The 24,945-nt window shown below is 38.0% G+C and overlaps 1 protein-coding gene across 4 annotated transcripts in view; it reads left to right on the top strand.

Annotated features, from left to right (window-relative positions):
• The window catches only part of LOC581568 (protein quaking-A), a 100,808-nt gene that overhangs the window by 15,187 nt on the left and 60,676 nt on the right, over positions 1-24,945 (top strand). For all 4 annotated transcript variants that reach the window (XM_011682934.2, XM_011682933.2, XM_011682932.2 and 1 more), the window contains exon 2: positions 11,614-11,744. In XM_011682934.2, the coding sequence (XP_011681236.1) occupies positions 11,614-11,744 (131 nt within the window). The remainder of the gene's footprint in view (positions 1-11,613; positions 11,745-24,945) is intronic.

The following is a 24,945-nucleotide window of genomic DNA, read 5'->3' as shown; positions in this document are numbered from 1 at the left end:
ACCATTCTTTCAAAACGATGTTTAAAGAGGCGTTTTTCTATACAGCGTTTCTTTACACCGCGTTCAGACAATGAACATTTTGATGACTTATAGTACAGTTTATACAATAGTCATATGCAATGAATGCTGATAGTCTGAATGCACTATTAGTCTCCTTATGATTGCCATCCCAGTGATGAATCAAGGCAATTTCAATCCTTGCTCACTCAAGCAAAACACATTTATAGCTCTCGGGTTCTCTCTCAAGTATGCCTGGCAATAATTAAATTCATGCATATCTTGCAAGCAAATTATGTACTGTAGACAGATATTTGGAAACTTGAATGGCTGTAGGCATTATGAATATATGATACCACAAATCTGCACTTAAAGATAAAGTTGGGCCCTGGTCATGCGATTGCATTGTAAAAAAAAAACGGTGTGAAATCGATCAGAAAAATTTAATCATCATATCGTCGCTGTTTTCACGAAGTGACGGTAGTGAAAAAAAATTGCATTCACTTTGCGTTACGATTTTCCTCACTACCGTCACTTCGTGAAAACAAGGACGATATGTAGCATAATTATCAGTATTGGTGTGTACTGCAAGGTTTTGGAGTCATCAAAATGATAAGAAATTTGGCACAGTCTTGGTAAAGTAACAAGCACTATACTGTACACAAAAAGAAGTATATGGGACTACACAAACATGTGGCATAAAACAAATTCAAGCCTCACTTTAAGCAGTTACTTGTCATGTTTATAATATGAAGGCATTTGAAGAGCCTTGCTTTTCAGGGAACATTTTTGCTCTAATGTTCTTCCACCCTTGCATAATAACAATTAAAATGCTTTCAAATTATTTTTCACCTCTCCCCAGAACTCTTGTCTGCTCTTTAACTGCATTTTCCCCTTTTCTTGATGGAATGTAGTATGATAATTGTCTGTTTGGACTGAGCTACATGTAGAAGGGCACTCAATACACTGTTACACAGAGTTAATGACCTTCTGGCTCCAAACAGAAAGTAATTTAGGTTCCTCAAACAGTGAGTTCTATTAGTGAGAGGACATAGTGTACTTAAAGGTAAAGACCAGTATTGGAAACGCCCCAATTTCAAAAAATGAAATGGAAGCTCTCATTACCAATCATGTGAAAGAATATGTTTTGACTAATACATGATGATAAAAAATTTGCCGGGAAACCGCCTACTAATTCATATATTGGTAAATTTGTTTCTCTCATGGACTGTGAGAGATATAGGGTAGTCCCATATACATCTTTCTGTGTATAGTGCTTGTAACTTTACGAAGAATGGGCCAAATTTCTTATCATTTTGATGATTCCAGAACCTTGCAGATGCTAGATGCTAGATGATCAATCTCTTCTGATCGATTCCACAACGTTTCTTTCACAATGCAATCGCATGACCATAAATGTTCTTTACCTTTAATGTAGGTCTATTACTGACTTTTTAAATGCAATTTCACAGGAAACTTACCTCACCATACAGATTGTTAAGGTGAAATTCAAAGAGCTCTTAAAACTGTTCTGATAAAAATCCACTCTCTACTATTAAGTTGTTTGTTTGGTTCAGAATGAAACTAAATTATTGATCACTTTTTAATGTGTTTGCCAAACTACACGTGTAATGCCCCTACAGGTTGTTTAATGATCAAACTCAATGTCACACTGTTTTCATCAAGAGCATGTAGTCCTTGGGAATTTGATCTCTGTGTGCTTAATAGGAAACAGCATTAATTATTCAAATGTTTAAGAGACAGCCACCATTTCTAATTTTCACACGACTTAGAACACGCTTCAATAATTCAGCCTGCAATTAGGCACGTACAGTAATAACCTTAAATATACTTTCTAAAGACCAAGAAGAGTGCAATTCACACGTTTGGTGTGACTTATAGCATCTGTCACTGTCAGGGGCAGCTTTGGTCGACATGCTCGTGGAATAATCGTAGTGGATCACCGCAAAAGCAACTTTGAACTTTTTCCATTCACGATACTTATGGGGATATCATCTGCTAGAGATACTGTTCCTTTAATTGGGTATGGTGAGGTGTACCCATCTGCAAACTTACATACCAGGGAATGTCACAATCGTTAATTTGTCCAAGTCTGGTGAGACGATGCCTGGAAACGATGTTTGGCACGTTTGAATAACAACGCTGATGCGGTTGATATAGATACAAGCCAGGAGAGACTAGTTTACAGGCCTCCGCAAGCCCTTGTTCTCTGGTTGTACGTAACAGTGTCTGCTCGTTAAGACTAAGCCAATGGCTTTTTGCATAGGCTCTGTACTTACACCGCTCCGGACACAACCAGAGACTGCCAGAGCCAGGCTCTGCTCAAGGCTTCAGGAATTGTGGTAAAGTGTCGAATAAGAGTCTGTTCATGCAGACTGACAAGAGACCGTCATGTTGTCTTGAGTGATGTCAATGAACATTCAAGTTAACCAGCATCACATCCTGACAGTACACATCATATTCTCAATAGCAGAGAGCAGTGAAATTAATTTTGATTGGAATGACATAGCATGTAATGTAGTTTTGGTAAATTGTAAATTGAATCTCTCGGAAGATTCTGATAGAAGATGTGATGCGTGAAAAACATTATCGATACAAGAACGTGCACCATTTTAAGAGCAAATTTAAAAAGGAACCAGAACTCAGATGGAAAATGTATAAAATTTATACAATAAGAATGACTTTTACATCATATCAATAAAATTCTGTTTATTGAAATCTCCCTCTCTCTCTCCCCCCCTCTCTCTCTCTCTCTCTCTCTCTCTCTCTCTCTTGAAATGTCATCTACCTGTCACTCTGTCTCGGTTAATTAAAATGTGCACAGCCCGTATATAGCCTACCCCAAACCTTGAGATATTTCTTTCATGGACTTGCACATGTGTAAAGAATTGTGGCGGCCATGTTTGTAGATTGACGACGGTGGTACATTACTCCATCCATAGCAGCCAGGCTGGCAGGCAAGCTAATTAGAACAGCAAGAAAGGAAGGACATGGCTGGAGAGTTGACAACAAACTCCAATTACCCTTTCAGCTGCCGGCCGAGCGGCCGAAAAGAAAAGAAGAGAGTGGTAAGGACTCGGACATGAAGACTGGTGCGTGTTCATCCACTGATCCTTGTTATGTGCTTTGTACATGCACAGTGTATGTAGGTCTTATTACCGCTACACAATTAGTAAAACAAAGCTAGAAAAAAAAATTCTACCTCTGACCGTCTAATACCTTCTGAATCCACTCCTCCATGAACCATATTCTTTGATTTATGTAGGACACAATTACTTGTAGCAGTAAGAGAATCTAGGCTACAATATGAATCGTAATGCAGAAGAAAAAAAATGGAAAAAGTTTGTCAGACAAAAATATTGAAAACTTATAATCCATGCAGAAGAAGAGAGGGATTAACAAAATCATTATTGATGTATACGACTGAGTATAACAAATCTGATGTAATTCTGACTACATGAATCCCTCGAAAGAGATTCCAATACATGATACATTGTATCCCCTGCGTATTAGATCATAAATATGATTCTGACCATTAATAGGATATGGTATTCCAATGGGAGAGCTGTCGTCATGTATTATGGATGGGGAGCGAGACGGGTAAAAAGATAGTGAGTTTATGATTGAAAGACGTAAACATGCAGAGATTGTTTTGTTCAATATTGTCTATGTGCATCATAGCCAGTTCAGACTAGATTACATTTTTATGAAACATATTTAAAAGAGGAGGGGAAAAAAATAAGTCATTTTCCGGCAGAAGGGGCATACATACAGTACTTGATAATAACATCATATAAAGAAATGGGAGTATGGAGAAAAGAGTTTTGAGACAACAGTTGACTATTCATCAGTGTATACTAGAAATTATTATTACTAACCAATTAATATTTACAGTTAAGAAATAAATTATTCATACACCTTAAAGAATTTGTGTTTTTGGGGGGTATTATTTGTAACTCAAGAATGAAAGGTGGACTGGTTGAATCAGGGCCTTCGTTTCATAATATTGTTAAATATAATTTTAATTTGTCAGGGAAAATAAATTTTCCCCCTACTTACAATATTTTACAAACTTGGTAAGGGTATAACTTATTTTGTTGTTAATTTTCATAAAGCCATGTACATGTCTGACCAGGAGAGGGGGCCTAGCTTTAATACTCATATAATACACCGATGCTCTTTCCTCCGTTCTCATCTGTTGCGTACTTCATCACATTTATCTTGGGCTCATCATCTTATCTGTCGGAACGGATGCTGGAGATATGAGCTGAATAAATCTCTGTCTCTGCACTTGATCAGCAGCCCCTTGCACTCTTCCGTCGGGCCATGAAGCATTCTCTCCTTTCTCCTCTCTTCTAATCCCTGTTTATCCTGACGCTACTTGCGATTAAAATGTCAATCCTTCTTTTTCTGCAGATCAGTATTCATTTTTATTGACTTCATATTTCATTTTGTTTCCATTCTCTCTCTCTCTCTACCACCCTCTCCCACTCTCTCTTTCTCTCTCTTTCTCTCTCTCTCTCTCTCTCTCTCTCTCCCTCTCTCTCTCTCTAATGAGATGAGAGACAGACCTGCCACTTCTCCAGTTTCAAGATTTCCTCTAGGATTCCTGTAAACCCGCTTATCTTTATAATGGTATCATTTTTTCGAGAAGTAGGATGCATGTGTTGGCGACTATTCTCATTTCCTGGAACATCCTACCGCTCACCTCTGCTCCGGGACTGATTCAATTAAGAATATTACTCCATCACAGTTTCCTAATTTTCGTGCCTTCATTTTATGGGCAGTGGCCAGAGGGGTGATAGAGTTTCTCACTCCACCCCCGAGAGAGAAGCACGACCCACCGGTGCTAGAAAACGCAACATGCGTGAGTCACGCAGAAGGGATGATATTCTCCAATTGAAAATTGGATTGTTGGTCGAACGCTGAAACCCGAGGCGGAGGGGGAGCGGCAGAATTGAGCCGACGACTCTGGAGACATGAATATTCTTCATTTATTTTCTCTTCTCTCTGTATTAAGTATTCTTTTTCTGCGAGTGCTGGGCAATATTTTACTCGTACAAGGTTGTCACAAAGGATGAGAGACTTGACAGGTCTGCATGATGAATGCTTTGCTGAAAATTGGGACGTGACATTCACATGAAAAAAAACAAAATCGGAATAAAAACAAGACTAGAAATTGATTATTTACCAGAGAAGTGTTTAAAAAATACAGGAATGTTCATTCTAGCTTATTATTATGCTATTAGCCTCCCATTAAAAAGTGAAATCCAACCTCGACAGCAAACTACTCTAGGGGAAAGTAGAACAAAGCAGATAAAGTAAACTGGTGAAAGTTTGAATGAAATAAGACAAAACATGAGAAAGTTATGAATTTTAAAAGTTGTTATCAATATGGGTATGGGCTCTTCATATTGGCTGAATCAGTAATGTCAACTCTTCTGTTTGACTTGAAACAAGTTCGACAGTACTGTATTATGGTATGTGAATATCACCAATATCTTAATGAAGTAGAATTCTTGTACATGTTAATATCATGTACATTTAGGCTTGATGTGTAGTTTGTTTTGTAACCAAAGTCTTTTGACATCTCTGTTGCACTTTCTTGGTCAATGCAGTTTGGTTGGCATTGCTATGGGGAATGTCGCAAATAGTTCCAGAGTACACATCTATTAGATGCAAAGTACGAATCCCTCAGCATATCACTTTTTGAAGTGGTACCGTGATCGGTATGGGTCAGAAGTAAATAGAGACAGAGAGAGAGAAAGGCTGATGGATGTTATTTTGGTGAAAATTGCTACAATTGCAACGCTTGTTCTTAAGTACCATCTTCAGAGGCAGTCCTACTGGTACAGAATCTATGCAAATTGTGCGAGATACGCACTTGTGAATGTGTGGGACTAGAGCTTGTTCTGCTTGTGAGTAAACTTGGTAAGTGTTTGCTAGACACTTTAGTCACAGCGCCTTTCCGGAGACTTGTGTGCTTAGTCAAATATTCCAGAGATGGCGGCCCAGAAGTAATATCTTCTCTCTCTATCTTTTCTCTCTTTTTCTCCCTCTCTCTTTACTGTCCCCTCCCCCCCTACTCCTCAAGCGCTCCCCGTCTCCAACTTCTTTCTCGCTTTCTTCAAGCCTACTTTCTTCTATCGTGCCTCGTACTTCACTTTTTTTACTTTCCAGCTCATCCTGATAATAGTTCTAAAACACTCTGTCTTTCTTTTCTCCCAATCTGTTGCCAAAATGCATTCCTTGGTGAATCTGTAAGCAAGGAATCTTTTTTACAGTTCCCTTCTACAGTTCATGCATAAGGGCAGTCCTTGGTTAAGATCTTGCCCCCCCCCCCCCCCCCCCCACCATAACATTCCCCTTCATAATTAATGTAGCCCTATAGTATTTCACTCCCCCCACCTCGCTCTATCTCTCTCTTTCTCTCAAACTTTCGCTACGCCTTCAAGTTGATACAAGTCAATGGGAATTTACAGTCATTGCATCTGTACCCGTACTGACAGATAGGTTGAGAGGAAGAGAGCTTTGCTTGGCTCCATTAAGTGCTAAGCACGCTACTTTGGAAAGACAAGGAGTTCCTAGACTCCTTGCTTCAGGAGGCTTCTACAGTGACGCACCGTCCCCATTTCTACATGTCGATGTACTGTAGATGGAATATGAAAAGTGAGAGCATTACTGAGTGTTGAAAACGTCTTCATATTTGCAGTACCTCCATCGTCCCGCGTAAGTAACCAACTCAGAGGCAAACTTGATTCCATACCAGCCACTTCTTTGCCATTTGGTCTCTTGCAGAGTGCAAGTCTTGAGATGTTTCTGTCTGTGTGACTTGGGGGAGGGGGGGGGGGGGGTAATTGGTTCAGTAAACACATGTAGGCTGAACATAATAATTCTGGACCCTCCCCAAACACTAAAATTTAGAGAAGGACAGGGGATGGGGGGAGGGGGGGGGGGGGTGGGGGGGGGGGGGTTAGTTTATAGCCCTGTGTGTAAGATATAAATCCAATTCGAAAGAAGCTCTAGAGGAAACAATATTATGTAAGTCAGTCGGGGTCATTTTGGCTTCCCTTCATCACACGCGATGAAATCTGATGGTCGTCTGATTCAGGGCTTACTTCCTCGTGGAGTTAACCCTTAGAGGAATGCCGTTGATGCGATCCGGTATGCACTCAGCCCATCCATCAGTAACATCACCACTGCTCTAACAGACTAGCTCTGTGTTCAGACTTACAGAAATTATCCTTTAGATACTACATGTAGTAGCCAGTAGCTGTCCCTTCATTCCCTATAAAACGTTTCTTTATACAGCGCTTCTTTATACAACGTTTCTTGTATGTTTCTTTATTCAACGTTTCTTTACACAACTTTTCTTTATACAATGTTTCTGTATACGTTTCATTATACATTTCTTTATCCAAGTTCTGTATATTGTTTCCTGTAGTCTAAACTACTATTAAAGGTAGTCTGATGTTCTTGAATAAAAGGCAACAATACCATTGACACAATTGCTAAGACTTTTGAAAAACCAGCGGAGAGCAATTTCAAGAGCATTGTCCATCACCTATTGAAAGTGCGAACTGTACAGTGACATATTATCTCAACGTTTTCTAAGGGATAATACAATATGTTCTCCTCGTGTTCATTGCAATATTCAGCAATTTTAAGGAAAAAATAGGTTGAGAGCATTCAAATAAATTATTTGTGCTCAACAGTATGAATAAAACATGTTAAATAGCAAAGAAATAATCAGAGGACAGCAAAAGTTAATTGATTACCGTAGATTGCCTTGTTATTATTGGAAAGATTGCCTCAAGGTTACATCCAGCCCAGTTCAAACGTTCATGTTATTATTGAACACAGCCCAGGCAATGCCATTGTGTACCATAGTGTGAACTCACGTATGAATTTCACACTTGCCTTCAATCAGTTATATGCCTACAGTGTAGTTCACACATGATGCAATGAACGTCTCACAAAACTGAGTGCCATAATAAAATGACAGAGCATACAGCGCTTCACATTGCTGTGTTTATCTTATAACCCACCGATAAGTTAAAACGCCGAGGGTGTTATGGTCATTCGTGGCTCAATTCAAACATTCAGTTTGTTATTATTGAACTCGGGCAAGGCAACGCCATTGTCTACCACAGTGTGAACATACACAAATAAATTTCACACTTGTATTCACTTAATTCTAAAGTCTTGTCCTACATGTACATGTACACAAGTAAAGGGGGGGGGGGGTGTATAATACTTAATAATCTCCTTTCTTGATAATCACTTTATATAAATATTTTTTTCATGATGCAACACATCCTAGCATTTTTTCTCTAATATTCTTCCACACTTGCATAATACAGAAAATGATCATAAATTATTGTTCACCTCTCCCCAGAACCCAACCTTCTCTTTATTATTAAAGCAAGGAAGCATAACTTTCGGGTCTAATTCACATTTCATGCTATTATATGTCCGACACCCACATTTTTCTTTTGTGTCTTCCTTGAAGAATGATGAATCGATGAATGCTTGAGCGAATCCAATTATTTACCCTGCAAAATCCATTGCACTTGTAGTTCAATGCTTTTTCAATGGTTGTTGATGATTGAGATAAGTTGAATAAGAGTCAAGGGTAAGAAGTGTAACCGCATAAATTATGTGTGTGTGTTGGGGGGGGGGGGGGGTGCAGGAATTATGCATGTACTGTATGCAATGTACTTAAGTGTCACAGAACTGCATTCTACACTAGCTACATTGCTGTATGAAACTGGAACTGTAGCAGAGAGAGACTCGATGCCTGAAGCCACGTTACGATAGAAATTTCTTCATTATTTGACATGGTATTTGACACTAGACCCATTTTCACTGGAGAAAAATCAATTTGATTACCAAAAAAAAAAAAATTACCATTTGCACTACTGAAAAAAAACTCATTAGAAGTGTTTGATAATTCTGGTCGTTTGTTGGGTTGTGTGTATGCACCACTTGTTCCTGCTCTGCATGCGTTAAGCGCAGAAGTGCGGGGAGTCTTGCAACCGAAACCATTGTTTTGAGAGTGAACAATTACACTGCAAAAGCCTTTCTAATTGTTGCCATCATTAACCAAAACACATTCCAGAGGTGGGGTGGGTCTTATCTGTTTTTTCATGTTAATGGGTAGTAGCCTAGCAATATCCGATAAAAATAAGGAATGTGAGAAAAAAAAATAGTTTTTGGTTGCAGTGTAAACACATCTTTCCTGCATTCAGCGTGATAGAGAAATGATTTGAGGGGAAGTTTGGATTATGTCATTAGATCTGTTGAGATCAAAGAGATTGATTCCTGCTGTGTTTCAGCGCAAGATTACCCCCGAGAGGGCAAACGTTAGGAAACGTCATTAAATGCACGAAACAGGTACATTTACAAGTTCATGTTCACCCGATATGTTTGTGCGAACTTGATATACAGCACAGTACATGCACATTGATTTTTGTGTAGAAACTAGAAAATAAAGCAATTTCCTATTGCCTCTACTTTAATATGCACTGCACTTGAAAAGCTTTGAAACCTTGGTGGTTCAAGTGGAATGCTATCAATTCTGCAATTACAAGTGTAGAAGGTTTTTCCCTTTTTGGCAAACTTTTGAATTGCAAAAAATGCATTTTTCCATATTTAGGCTCTTTTTTCTTTGAGTTTGAGTTATATTTTACACATACCCATGTATGAATTGAACTGTGAAAATTCATAGACTTTTAAAATTAAAGCTGATTTTGTTAATGTTTTGTTTGCTTGCTAGTATACTACTGTAGTTGGAATTCATGTTTTGCTTTAATATGATTGATTGGTTAACAGTGACTAAAATATTTTAGAGCCAATTGCAGTTTCATTTCTGAAAGATTAGAAATCTCCTAGGAAAAAGATAAAAAATTGTTTGGCTGAAATATAGAATATGAAAAAGCCCAAAACAGTTCATGTGAACAAAATATTTGTTGACACGTTTGTTACCTTCATTCTTCTCAAGTCCTCAAGTGTTTTTCAAAGATTTATCAGGTCAAGGATATTGTGTAACAGAAGCCAAATTGCATCAGAATAATCCTCATATAAGAGGTGAAACACTGAATGTATGATATGATAACTTTAAACAGGTGACATCATACATGCATAAACAGCTACAAAATGAAGGGCAACTACCCTTTTCCCTGTCAACTAGTTCATTTAAAGGGGAAGTCCACCGTGAAATTAAGTTAGTTTTAATAGGAGTAGAAAAATGAGAGAAACAAGTCAGTGAAAGTTTGAGCAAATTCCGATTAAAAATAAGGAAGTTAGGATTTTTGAAGTTGTGATCAATCAAACCCAAATTGGCAACTCTATGACGTATCATGCGAGCTCAACTTCCATTTGCTCAGTACTAAAAAATCTAAAATTTTCATTTTCCCTCAAGAAAAATTTCAACCATACATACACCCTAAATATAATAATTGCAAATATGTTTCTATACTCCCCCTGCAAGGAACAAATATATATTCCGTCATCAATAACGAAGAAAACATGATTTTATGGAATATTATGCACAAAGCAAATGAAGGAGAGCTCGTATAATAAGTCACAGAGTTGCCAATTTGTATTTGATTGATCACAACTTCAATAATTCATAACTTTCTTATTTTCATTCAGAATTTGCTCAAACTTTCACTCACCTGATTTTCTTATTATTCTGTCTCTATCGAAACAAACTTATTTTGGGGGTGGACTTTCCCTTTAAAGTGTGCATGTTGAGAGATTTATCCTACAAAAGGTCATGTTTACACTCCCGAAGCCAAGAATATAAAGATAAAAAAGAAGAGGGGATTTTTTTTCTTCTGCCAATCTTATGCCACAAATGCTCGTGCATTTAAAGTCAGCTTAATACCAGCTTTGAATCAATATTTGCATTTCTTATCTAAGCAAATTGACAGGGGACCTAAGTGCTTGTATGACTCTAACTCCTTTAGCGCTTTCTTCAGACTTGCTGCGATAGATTCCCAAATCACGATGTAATGTGAAGTGATTATTGACTTGAGTGTATGTTGATATGTGAATCAAGGAAAGTGGATCTATTATAAAATACAAAGGATGTGGGAAAATGGATTCATTTTGTGTTTACTGTTTAGAGAATATGACTCTTTCCAAGAAAGTTTGGATTCTAATGCCTCGTTCAGTATTATGAAGCGGTAAACCGCAGAGTTAAAAAAAAATGATGCCATAAGTTTCTGTATCTTATGAAAATATATTAAAGTGAAGGCATACATGTACATGTACATGTAAGACCTGTGTTAAAATTTTTGAACAAAACAAAAAAACATTTTTTTTTATACTTACTTTTATACTTTTTTGACTTACATATAAGTCAAACTTTCTTTAACAAATTACTCGGTACAATGTCTTTTGCTTTTTAAAAATATTTGTTGAGGTACTTTTACTGTAATAGATATAATGATAAATGTGGATTTATCATTTATGTAACACTTATACAAAATAGTGCTTCTAATGCTGTTATGCCCATTTTTGTAAGATAGTTATGCAGATTACAAAAACTCTAATTTTCATATTCTTTTGTTCTTCTTTCTTCACCAGAAATCAACCGAGTACGGAGATCTCTATACAGTATTACATCCACCAGTCAACCGCTAATGCTACCCAAAGCTGAGGGTTCCCTCACGCAGATGTCAGAGAAATTGTACGTTCCTGTTAAAGCATACCCAGACGTAAGTTTGAATATTGACCCATGCATTTCCACTGGCAGATGTGCAATGCTTTAATCAATGGTATAATCGATGACTGAATCGGGTGCCGATTTCTTCTCTCCTAATTTTACATGAATCAGACAATAAATTTCCATCGCCGATCAAAATTTATGACTAGAAGATCAAATGGCAAGAAAGACCACATTTTGTTTCGCTGGTATAGTGTTTCTCATTCAAAGAAACCTGCATACATGTATACATTTAAAATACAAATTTTCATGTCTCTCCCTTCAACAGTCTTTATGTACAGGCTTCAGTGTATTAAATTTGAGGTGGTTTAGAGTTGAAAAAGAGATGTAAAAAAGTCACTATCTCTTGTGGTGATCAATCCCTGAGATGAAAAATCTGATATTGAAGCTTCAAGAAAATTTTCATTCATGTAATTGACTAGGACAAAGACATTTTTTGACAATTTTTTTCCTAAGTGATAAAGGTTATAGGAAGAGTGAAGAGTCTAGACAAGATAATGTATACAGTATGTAATACTTCACTGATTCGAGGAACATCCATTACTGCGTTATGTTCAGCAAGGGAGTTAAACTTTTTACATTAAGCTCCACAAGGAGACGAGCATATCCCGCGATCGTAACGCCGCTGCGACTGGCACTTCATCAACGAGTCTAATGACGCATGACCTTGTAGAGAAGCTTAGAGCATTGAAGCGCGGCAGGGAGGAGAACTTAAGCGTGAACGCTGTGACTACTCTGCCGCCAAGCGAATACATTTGTTAAAAGAGATTTGACTTGTGGAAAAAATTGGGGCGAGACCCATTTCTGTAAATGCTTGTCAAATCTTGAGAGAAGGGTGGACATTTGATTGGTTTTTCATGGAAATTAAGCTGCTGGAATGGACAGCAGTGCAGCCAGAAATCTTGGTCAGGTTGTACATTTATGCATGCATGCGCCATGAATTGTGCATGTTGGCTGCCGATCAGGTGCAATTTAATAAGATACCATTTGTAGTTCACACAGAATACTCGGATGGTTTGATATTCAATTTAGCAATCGGGTTTGTATGACAGAAAGACTTATCTAAATCACTCTCTGATTCCGGTTCGTGCAAAGCCATGCTGCGGCCCTGATTCTTTCTCTACAGACTCTAGCTATTAATAAATTATACAGAGGCCTCCATGGAGAGAATCACTTCACAAAGAATCTTCACCGAGCGACCTGGTTTAATAATTATCAAGTTCAACTTGATTCAAGCTCGATCCAAATCCACAGCCTTGGCAGGGGAGTATGCATTGTGTCTGTAAGTGCGATTATGATGAGAAAATCAGCGTGTAGCGAGGCACTCTCAAGCCAGCCTTGGCACCACTTATTGTCAAACAGGCCTGTGGCAAATTTTTAAAAAGTGTTAACGTCTTGGCATGAATGCTGACTTGTAAATCGTGACGAGAAAAGCAGTTTGCACACCCCCCCCCCCCCAACCAGACTCGCCACAGAGCGCCGACCTCACTCGTCGTATTTGAGTTGGCCTCAAAGTCAAATTGATGTACGCATTGATTGCTTTTAAAGATATTGCGGGTTGAGAGCGTTGGGATTTGGAAATTGGATTGTGGAATGCATTTGGGCAAATAAGTGCATTTGGAGTGTGTGGAAATGAGAGAAAATAGCTCAAGAAATCTGTCTTTCCCCCCACTTTCAAAAGATTGTGGTGGTGATTTGACTTGGTAATATGGACATATTCCTCATATTTCCATCAATAATGCGCTGTGACGGCTCGTCAATGTAATTACATGAAAATGTAGTCAGTAAAAGAATGATTGGACGCCATTGATCATCATCTATAGGCCAAAGGACATAAAGGATTTTTGTATGAGGAAAACTACTTTTTTGTCAGAAAGAAAGAGAACTTGTACAAAAATAGTAAAATACGTGTTTTCCCTAAATCCTTAATACAAATTTCATGCCAATAGTCAATGACTTTCTCATGCATCCAAAAAAGTTTTGGTAATTTTTCAATTTCCATCCATCATTTGGAGTGGTATCAGATAAATATCAAATTTCAGCTTATAGCTTTGCAGCCTCATTATTGACACTATAAAAAACATGGTCAGTCAGTCAAGTACATCCAGCAAATCGTTAAGTGTAATTTGGTCTTATATTGAATATTCTCATGTAAATTATTATTCAATACTACTCCCGTGAGATGACTGCGGTAGGATCGGAATGGCCCTTCATCATCTTCCTCCAATTGCTCATCTACCACAGCTTCATCAAATATTCATTGCGGAAAAAGACTTACTATTCATTATTTAGGCTAAGATATACCGTGGCTTTGACAGGAATCAATTACCAAGGCTCTCTCTCTCTCCGTCAGAAAAAAGAGGAATGAAAGGAAAGGGCTTTGTCTAGAGATGGATCGCTCTTTATTGCCTCCATTTGTCATCTTTCATTTTAAACACCGATGATTGTCATTGAAAAATTGTTTAATACCAGAAGTATTCTGACTCTTGTATCAATTGGGTCTTTATGATGGAATGAAAGCCTCAAGGCTGAACAATACCCACATACAGATATGCTTAATCTGGATTAAAGTTAATCTTGACTCCAGGCACTCTACAAGTGTGAACACACCACCCATGGAGCTGTTACTCTGTACTTTCAGCTCATCAGTTTAGGATGTTGTTTCTACTGTAGCTGTACCGCCCACCAAATAGTTTATCATCCGTCCAACACCCACTATGCCAATGCACTATTGCATGTTGCAAGCAGAGTGTCGGCCCAATGTTACATTCAAATCTATTAGTCCTTATTCATCACCTCCTTTAGTAGTTTAATTTGTTTACTGTAGTACGGAAACACTGTTTTCCTTTGATAAACAAAACATTATCCTGCGTATTTACACAAAGTATATAAAACTGTCACTGCACATGAGCAATCTGACAGAGAAGCATTTACTGCAGTTTAAAAACATTATTGATCTTTGGTAAACAAAACAAATCATATATTTACTAAGTACATACACTTATGTAACACTAGTACTGCACATGAGTAATTCAGATAAAGTAACACTTCCTGCAGTTTAAAAACAATGTTTTCCTGTGGTAAACAAACATATGTTTTCTAGGACTCCCTGAAAAACGCATTTTCCTCATAACATAACAAGGAGGATTACTTCCCTGTGCAATGGCATTAGCTGTGTTTACACTGCAAGCAGAAATTCTTGCTTTTTCTTACATTTCAGTATTCAGCCTTCAATCACGATGACCCCTTCTGGAGTGTTTTGTTTTAAACTCCAGCAGAAATTTAATAGGTTTTTGCAGTGTAAATGCCCGCTCTCAAATCATCAATGAATGATTACGGGTTTGGGTCATGTTACTCTTCTCACTTCCATCCTCATGCATGCAGGACTCTGACAAGTGGACTCAACTCGGGGGAAAAACCCCCAAAATTATCAAACACTAACGGTTTCTTAGGGGTGTTCTCCAGTATTGTAAATGGCAGTCAATAATAAGACAGATGGTTTTTCACAATATTTGTTGGGCTGTGTAAATTGGCCTATTGATCCATAATACCCCTTGATGTTTCCTCTCTCCAAAAACATATGCTTTGTTTTTGTTTTGAGGATTTGCCAAGTTTGTCCCCAATTGATGCATCCCACCCCTTAATGTGAGGTTAAGGGGACACATCATTGTTTTTCAGTATTGTTTAAAGGGATTGGGTATCTTTGCCTCAGATTCTAAACAAAGTCCTGAATTTAGCTCATGTTGCAATCATATTTACAAGCAGATCGCCTGTCTGATTATCAAGATAATTATGATTGGAATTCAAAATTTCATTTTGCGTTTTTTCCCAACGGTCTATTGGGGGAAATGAGTATTTGAGTATTGTTTTTACTTTTTTGAAACACTTCATGATCATTTCGATGCACAATTATTTATTTTTTTGGGGGTGGGGGGCTTGAATTACACCAAATTACTCTGATAACATGTAGGGCCATGCATCTCATATTTGTAGAACTGGAAACATTATTGAACAATGCCTTTAACGTCGGGCTAGCACACATCATTGTTTTTCAATTTTATTTAAAGAGTGGAGCTGCCAAAACGACAGCAGGTTTCTAGATAAGTATGTGCAAGGTCACTGATGTCAAATACAAGAAAATATAAGATAACAATGCAATATTGAACTCTCCTCTCCTTCTCCTTACCCCTCCCTTCTCTTATCCGACTCTTTCCTCTCTGTTGAGAGTTGATTCTGAAATGACGCGAGGACAGACTTGACATGGTCTGCTACACAATGCATACAAATGCCGACAAGACATGGATACAACCAGCGCACTGTATTCACACTCCATCCCGTAATACCACCTATTTTGATATTCAAGTCCAGTCTTTCCAAGGAGTGATGTTTGGAGCGTAAACAGTCTCCTGCGAAAGCCGATCCTGCCCACTATTTATTAGCTCTACCTTCCCCCGCGTAGCTGTTAACCAATGAATCCTGGCCCGTTGGGATTAACCTTACCTATCATAAGAAAAGAAAAGAAAACAGTAGTCAGGCTTTTGGGATTATCCTTACCTATCTTAGGAATAGAAAATGAAACATTACTCTAGCTTTTCCAAAGCACTTCCGTTTGTCCATTCTGCAAATGCCATGATGAAGCCCATGGCATATCCACGGCTTCAAAGTTAACCAAGAAATGTCAAGCTATTTTGTTCCCTTATTTTTAAAGCTTACTTATCTGTGAATATTTTGATGGCAAGAGAATGAAAGTTAATCAAATTAAGAAAGAAATGCTCAGCATGGTTAAGTTATATTCAGGTAGTCTATAAGTATAACTGTTCAAATAATTTTGACCAGCAATGCACTGGATTTCCATGGGTTAATTATAGCTCTCTAGTTTTTACTGCTCAATTTTGAAAGTTAATTATTTGAAGAGAACCATGAAACAGAAATCATGAATTTCAAGAGTATTTTTAAGACTCTTGACATACTTTCATTTTGGCTCTCACCTACATAATGATTGTTGTTTGCTATTTGTAAGCCCTGAGGACTTTAAGGTCACATACAGGCACATGAGGTTATGTACTTGAAGAATAAGGGATCAGAAGTTGATTTCCATGATAGATAACCCCCTGCATTTCTTATGTGAAGTGTACCTGCTCACTGTTGTAATGAATGAATTTATCAGTTTTGTTGTTGATCATTAATTTTCTAGGGTATTTCAGTCCTGGTACAGAATAGATTCCAGCTTGCTAATCAAGGCTTAATTATGCCTGGCTTTGCACTTTACCATTATTTCAGCTTCCTGGTTGAAATAAATGCCTTTTTCCAATCCCATTTTACAAATGGAGCGTGAGATTCCGATGTTAGGCTATCGTGACGATGAGCTTGCCACGGTCAGAGAGGGAGAGACAGGAAGAGAGTGAAAGATAACCCACGATAGAAAGAGATAGAAAGATTGAAAATGGGAATGAATGAAAGTGAAATATTGAGAGGGGAGATTAGAGAGTTAGAAAATGTATGAAAAAGAAAGATAGAGGTGAGATGGAGAAATGAGTAGAGAGACTGGTAGAAAGGGAGAAGAGGGTGACTGGAAGGTATAGGAGGACAAAATAATAGAGAAAGAGAGAAGGAGAGAGAGAGGAAGAGAAAGGGAGAGAGATATGGGAGGACAGGGATAGAGAGGATGAGAGGGAAGGTAGGAACGAGAATGGAAAGGATGAAAGAGAGAGAGAGATATATAAGAAGAAAGAGTAAGAGAAAGAGTAAGAAAAAGAGAGGGAGAGAACGAAGGAGATACAAGTGAAACTGAAACAGTGAAAGTAAGAGTAAAAGCAAGAGAGACCGACATTCAGAGAGAGAAAGAGGAGAAGAGAGAATAGGTTCTGAGAGAAGAGTCCTTTTATACTAGTTACTGTACATGTATGTCTTCATCAGCTCGAGATTGCCAAATAGCTCGCTATTTCTGATTAAGAAAATAAGCCCGAAGTTACAATTTGGTCTTCATCAGCTCGATATATTCGAGCTAGAGATATTTTGCTCAGCGTTCGCGCGTAGTGAGAGTCTTCGGGCTGGTGAGGACGCACCCGACAAATAGCAGGATATTTTGCAAACTAGCTCAAGATATCTTTGGACGATTTCCCGAGCAAATAGCCTGATATTTGCGCCTTCACCTGCCAAATAGCCTGCTATTTCATTATCGGGCTAAAATCCAGGATCAGAAATAGTGGGCTATTTGGTAATCTGGAGCTGATGAAGACGTACCTACCGATTCAGGAAACATGGCCTCAGGCGGGATATGGGTCCAGGAAGGAAAGAAGAGCTGCGTGTGTCAGATCTATGATCAAACTATGTTAAACACCTTTCCAGTATTAGACAAATTAAGAAATATAACTCCATTCATGCAGTGAAAGGAAGGGGAAACAGCATCTGATGGAGTTATTGATTTTGATTCATAAAACATGCACACAGTAGTCTTTAAAAGTAATTAGGAATGATCGTACCTCGCACAACTACAGAAAAGAAAATTTGCCTACTCTTTAGAATGTCTTTTCTCTAGGCACAAGTTATGTATTACATGTAGTTCCAAATATACAATGCTTACTGACCTGCCCCCTCCCACACACCACCCCACCTACAGTCTACCCACCCTTTCAAACAGCACCCCATCCCTTTTTACATCAAGTCGGTTCTTTCTGATGTGCAAATGCATTGACCCACATACTAACTTACACACTACGTTTCCTGGTGTTGGCCCAGATGGCAATCAACTGCATGCAATGCTTTTTTTTTTTTACAGCCTGTTCAGGACTATTCGAAATTTATATGAAACCAAGAAACATTGTAATAAGAATCATTGTAGATTAAAGGGAAAGGAGTGTAGACACTAGAAAACAACATCGTATTAAAAAACGTCATATAAAGAAACATTTTCAAAAGGTCAGATGCCATAACAGCTGGCCAATCATTAGTGCGCACTCGTGAGGCCCCGCCCAGTTATATGATTTTCAAATGATATGACGTTCTGACGTAAGCAGGACCCTTATTCTTTTTCCAGTTTTCGTTCAAAACGATGCTCAAAAAGGATGTTCACTATATTTATAACATTTGTTACAGGACGTTTCTCTGTACGCCATTCAGACTTGAAAAATTGAACTACTTATCGTATGCATTTAGCTATTGGAGACTGGTATCGCTATACAGTGAAAGCTGCTGGTGTGAATGTAGGGTGAGGTGCAGAAATGGCTTTTTAAATGCCCGTGACCTTGTATGCTTGGGTGCCAGACAGAAGACTGTTAGGCATCTTCTATGAGGCGAGCAAAAACACATTGTTCAGATTGAATCACCCATCTGATCATCGTCAGTCTCTTTTCAACAGAAAGTTTACGCCTGGAATAGCTTCCGTGCAGAGACACCAGTGCGTGTGGTAGACTGTTTATTGTACTTGTCTATGTGCTGGTAGTGGTATACGGTAGCACTTTCCTGCGCTTCCAGCCCCATGTTTCGTAACGTGTCCATTTCTTCTTCAAGTACAATTATTGTATTGTAAAGATTTTAAGTCATCATTTATTTAGTTAAAAATATATTAGAAATATCTGCATGTAGAGTTGATTTCCCCCCCCCCCCCATTGCAAATGGAAAACAGGTAAACTACCTAGTCAAAATAAAACTTTTAACTTGTCCACTTTGACATTCACCTTGAAACTAAAACAAAATGGAATCAAATTGGAACTGACTAACTAACCAGCATATCACGAAAACTACAATGTTTGTATTTTCCCATCAAAAAGCAGTATCCATATAAATGTAGAAAACTTAAACTTGTCGTCAAAATCACCTGATTCCAGAGAAACCTCTTCATGGACAAGGGCATCATAACAAATAGAAGGGCTTTTATTATTTGGACTTGATCAAGGGTAACAGATGAAAACGATTGGCCTTCGGGAGTGAGTGTGGTATACAGAAACTTGTCTTTGGTCATTTCCCATGGAGTAGACCCACTCACAGGCACAGGGCCAGCAAGAAACCCACTTTCAGACTCCCACAATTCATCGTATAGATAGGTAACAACGTTTTCTCCAAGTCACAAGGTCGTATTAAAAATATTTCATAGGAAAATGAATGCTTGAGCATCGTTTTGATTAAAAACCTTTAAAAATCATATAACTTACAGGGCTTAATACAGTCGGTCAGCACAAAATTACTTTCGTTTTTAGAAATGTCTTCATATGACTTCCTTTTCTAGTCTGTCCACTCGGTTTTGCTGTACAATGATTCTTCATACAACGTTTCATACAATGTTCTTTACGTTTTGTATGCAATTTTTCTATAGTCTGAACTGCCCATATTCATTGGTAGGCCTATATTTTGCTTTCACAAGACCATTGATATGATCTGTTTTCACGGCAGTTACGGGGTTAAAAAAAATTCAGGAAATGCGAGCCTGATTTTTTTGGCAAATCTTATATCCGAGATTTCCTCAAGTAATTTGGAAAATCAGAGTGGGATGTTTTAAGTTTGAAAAGAATCCTTTTGATAACCAGGTCATACAGCAGGGCTCCTCAATAACTTTTTGGAAGGGGATGGCGATCAAATGTTTAAATAGTTTGTATGCTTTCAAGAGCCATATGAAAATAGCAATATTTGGAGTGTCCTAACTAGGAGTGTCAAGGCTGACAAGCATGTTAGAGAGCTATACAAGAACCTGCCATTATTATTACTATAAATTATAGGACCATCCATGCATAATTAACTCTTTTCACTGTGGTTCAGCATTTTGCATTAGAAAATAAAACGTAAGAGGAGGCAGACTGGGCGAAGGTTTTAGGGGCTCATTAAATAGAGGCCGTGCTGGAGAGTTGGGTGTGTAATAAAGGTCCTGCATATGGCATCAATGATAAATGATGTATTGAAGGACATAAAATGTAGGTTAACGTCTAAATAGCTTGCAGATTAAACTGTATTCATGCTTGACACAGAAATGTGTTTATAATTACCCATCTATCATGCCTGAATAATGGGTTTTTGTTAATGTTCAGAGCTGGGTAAATATCAAGTAGCTTTCAAGGATATGGCTGTTTTTCATATGGTGAATAGTTTCAAGTTTCAACAGGCTCCTTACAAAATGCTGGAATTAATATAAATATTACCAAAATTCTCTTTTTCAAATTTTATTGGAGATTATTTCTATTTGATGTTGTTATTACAGAAATCATGTGTGGAATCTTATCTGATAAAGCAAACATGATTTGGATGTTGTTTATTTAGCTGTAAGTCAGGAGGAATCAAAATCCTTATGTAATTGTAAACATTTGATTTCAGTCATGTGGACAAAAGTATAGAATAATTTCTATGCTGAATGATATCGTGATATCTCATTGAAAACACTGTAAAACTTATTATTTCACCCCGCTGCTCCCCTTCTTTTGATTAAGAATTGGCATGAAATTGTTCAGCGTAATGAAAGGGCCTCTCAGTTGGCAACTTGGCATTGGCTGACTTTGTCAATCTCCCATGTATTCTATTCCCTGTATCCATTCTAGTGTTATTTGTTGTCTTTTAAAAGAAATGCACCTTTCTGGATTTGAGGTCATTATGGAAATGATTAATTCTGGCCGTCTATTGTTGAGGTTAGGTCACTAAAAGCCGTTTCTTTTGAAGCCAAGTTATTTATCTTCTGCTGCGTTTACGTTTACGAGTTTGTACATGTGACTGGCTAGCAAATTTTAGTCATATTTACAGTGGATTGGATTTAATCTGATAATTAACTACGTTTATCATCCCCTTTCATTTTCATTAGGGATATTGGTTTAATTCATAATATTAGTCAAGATTTATTTATTTTCTTTCATCCGCTTCAAAGTTCGAACTACCTACATGGAGGCTTTAAGGTGTAGATTTAGCTGCTGAATGTTCCAAAAATTTGATTAAAAAAAAAAAAAAAAAAAAATCCTTTGGTGGGGGGGGGGGGGGGGGGTGTAAACTATTGCTAATAGGAAACATGTTACAGCCATTTTTTAGTTCTTCCTAGTAGCATTTCAATAAAATCCCAATTACTAGACATGGATGTTCAATTAATGTAAATCAAAATTCATGGCTGCTTATTAGTCAATCAACCATGAAATTCATCTTGAGAAAAGCCTTTTTGATGACATTATTTGACATAACATGTCGCAGTTAGGACATGAGATCAAATTGAAGACATGAATCGGGTCATGATGCATTACAGTCGCCTTACTGCATGCTCCAGTGGCTGAATCATAACGGGTCAGTCATAAACTCTATATACCGATCGACTCGCTACCACCAACTTGGTAGGAAGAAGTATAGTGGAAGCTATGCTCCTTCCCCACTTCCAATCAGTGCGCTGGTGTCAATTTATACATGAGGCTCATCCCCGGTAGACAGAACTTAACACCTATCGTCAAAGCCTCGTGGGACATCATTCCCCGTCATGGAGCCAAGAGTACCTTCGCCGTCGGAAGCTGTGATAGTGTGCAGTAAGGCAGAGAGAGCGAAAGAGAGAGATAGAGAGAGGGTAGATGGCTCAGGAGAGGAACGGCCGACGATGATGAAAAATTGATGCGGGTATTTACGGCACCGGCGGATGAGAATGGCATGATGAATAGATGGGGCTGGCAGTCGGATGCTTTCCGTACCTGTAGAATAGCAAAGATTCTTTCAGTACACAAATGTGCAGTTTATCAATGGAGTCCTCTTCAAATACCACCTTGAGTTGACAAATTTGATTATTTCATGGATTTTTGTCAAAAAATGAACAAATAAAGAGAAATTGTGAAAAAGAAAATTAGATAGATAGAAGCCAAATAATCAGCATTTTTCTTGTGAGGATGCCTTTCTTTTCTCTTTTTTTTTTTAAAAGTCTAGTAGAAAATCTGTACCTTCATTTTAATTTTTCACATTTTTTGCTAGTATCAGAGTGTGGATGAATGCTGCAAAGGGAGATTCCAATTCCAAAAAAAGTGAAGACACAAAAATTAAGCTTTACATATTAATGTTGCACTTCTTGGCTCGCTATTTTCTCTTGAGAATTCACTAGGTGATGATTTATAGCTTCTATAAATCATGTTTCTACTCCTTAGGCCTAGATGTGAAAAGGCATCATGGTATTCATACTGTGTTCAAGGAAGGTGCCAGAATGATGTGCCTTGCGTACAAAATTCCAAAATGAAACCATGCACCCACACATTTTATGATCACTGTGATGTGCAGCTTATACACCAATACTCTCGGTACTTTTTCATGGGGGAGTTCTTTATGGATCATAAAATATTAATAATTCAGAGCAGTTGAGAGAGATGGTACTTTTCATTTTAGAGTTTAGATCATGTTTATTTTAAGGAAGTAAAAGGTCTGCCAGGTTCATGAAAACGAAGATCGAAATTGAAAGTCATTAGCAAATATCTGGGTGTTGAAACAGCAGTGTAGGTTACATTACAGGTACGTATATCTATTGAATACTATTTATTTTGTCTTACATACTGTATATAGCAGAAGCCGGTTAGTGTGTAGATTTTGCAAGGAAGTTCAATTGCAGCTTTTTTTCTCAAATTCCAACTTCTACATCACATTAAACAGGTGCTACACCAGTGTAAACAGCCCTTGTCCTTCACATTCCATCACAGCAGGTCCCAGATGAGAACACACCCTTCTCCCCCTATGCAAAGATCCCATAGAAGCCCCATAGAATCATTAGGGTTGCCTTCACACTACAGTGGCTTCGCTCTGATAGCTCTTGGCTTCTTCCCTTCAAAGGATGAATAGAAGAGCAAAAATGCTTTTCTTTTTCTGAACCACTCTTTTCTTTGGGCGCCTTGCCTGCTATTGTTGCGGCCCCAACCCCCCTATAGGGTTTGGCTTATTGTTCCTGGATTATTAAAAGAAGTGGGTTCTGCACCTCTTTTCAGCCCCCTCTTTAGCCCACTCTCCTTCGTTCTATTCACATCTTTTCAACAACTAGATGTTTGTTTGTGTGCTTTTTTGTACCCTGCTCTATTGCATGGACATGCTGTTTACTTTTCAGTGCTTTGCTACTTTCTTCTTCACTGCTGAACAAATCTTTTCTGATGATTTTTTTTTGGTTATCTGCCAGTGGCTCTATAATTAGTTTTTACTCATTTTCTTGGTTTCTCTTGGTAATAATTGCCCCCTATTTTCTTGAAACACGTTCTTGCAGTATTGTTTTTCAGATCCCCCTCTCTCTCTCTCTCTCTTACTATTCCTCACTCTCTCTCTCTTACTATTCCTCACTCTTTCTCCTAATATCTCGTTATCTCCTACATTTTGTTCCTACCAATACCATGAATATACCCTACATGTAAACTGTACATGTACTGTTTCTCTTTTTAAAAATAAATCTTGAACATTTATGATGAATGATACGGCCCACTATCTATACAATGTAGATGTACAATTTTGTCATGTGTGTATTACATTTCTGAAGGCCCTTGAAGAAAAAAAATACTTTTATTTCTTGTCCTTGCATAAAGACAAAACCCTGCTAAAGCCTCCAGGATGAATTTATTTTTGATTAATTAACTCTGAAAAGCAGATTGCATGCATGGATGTATGAAGGACAAAAACAACAAACTGTTTTCAAGCTATCTTCATAATCGCCATGCTAAAAGCGAGACCGGGCATTTCCTGAAGCACCTCTATTTCCTCTGTATTATTCAGAATCAGTGCATGAAATCAGTGAAACCTCAGAATTTAAAGAAGAAGCTGTGATAAACCAGCAGCAATGAAATAGCCCCCCCCCCATCCCCCCAAAAGAAAGTTACAATTACGATGAGTTATGATGAAGGATGACGGGGTGGATGATCCAGCTGGATGCCCGTTCCTCATCAAGCACGAGCTGCGCTGGGAAGGCAATTTTACTAATTGGTAACTTTAGTTACTTAGATTGAGATACATAAAAGGCAAAGTTGTCTACTCTGTTGATTTTCCTCGTTGCCACTTTGTGTTTCATTGATGACAACTTCATAAATTCATAACTTTCCTATTTTTTAATCAGAATTGCTCAAAATTTCATGAATTTGTTTCTCTCATTTTCTGCTTTTATTAAAATCCAAATAATATCAGGGTAAGCTTCCCCTTTCAGCTTCTCGGCTGATTGACTTCAGAGGAAATGAGGAATCGCGATACCGAACAATATGATCCGGCTCTGCGATCATCAAGGTGGAAATCAGACTCGC

Source organism: Strongylocentrotus purpuratus, unplaced genomic scaffold (genome assembly GCF_000002235.5).
Source record: "Strongylocentrotus purpuratus isolate Spur 01 unplaced genomic scaffold, Spur_5.0 spur5_scaffold_21, whole genome shotgun sequence".
NCBI classification, from domain to species: Eukaryota; Metazoa; Echinodermata; class Echinoidea; order Camarodonta; family Strongylocentrotidae; genus Strongylocentrotus; species Strongylocentrotus purpuratus.
The sequence above is the reverse complement of the archived record's forward strand: the minus strand, read 5'-3'. Positions and strand labels throughout refer to the sequence as shown.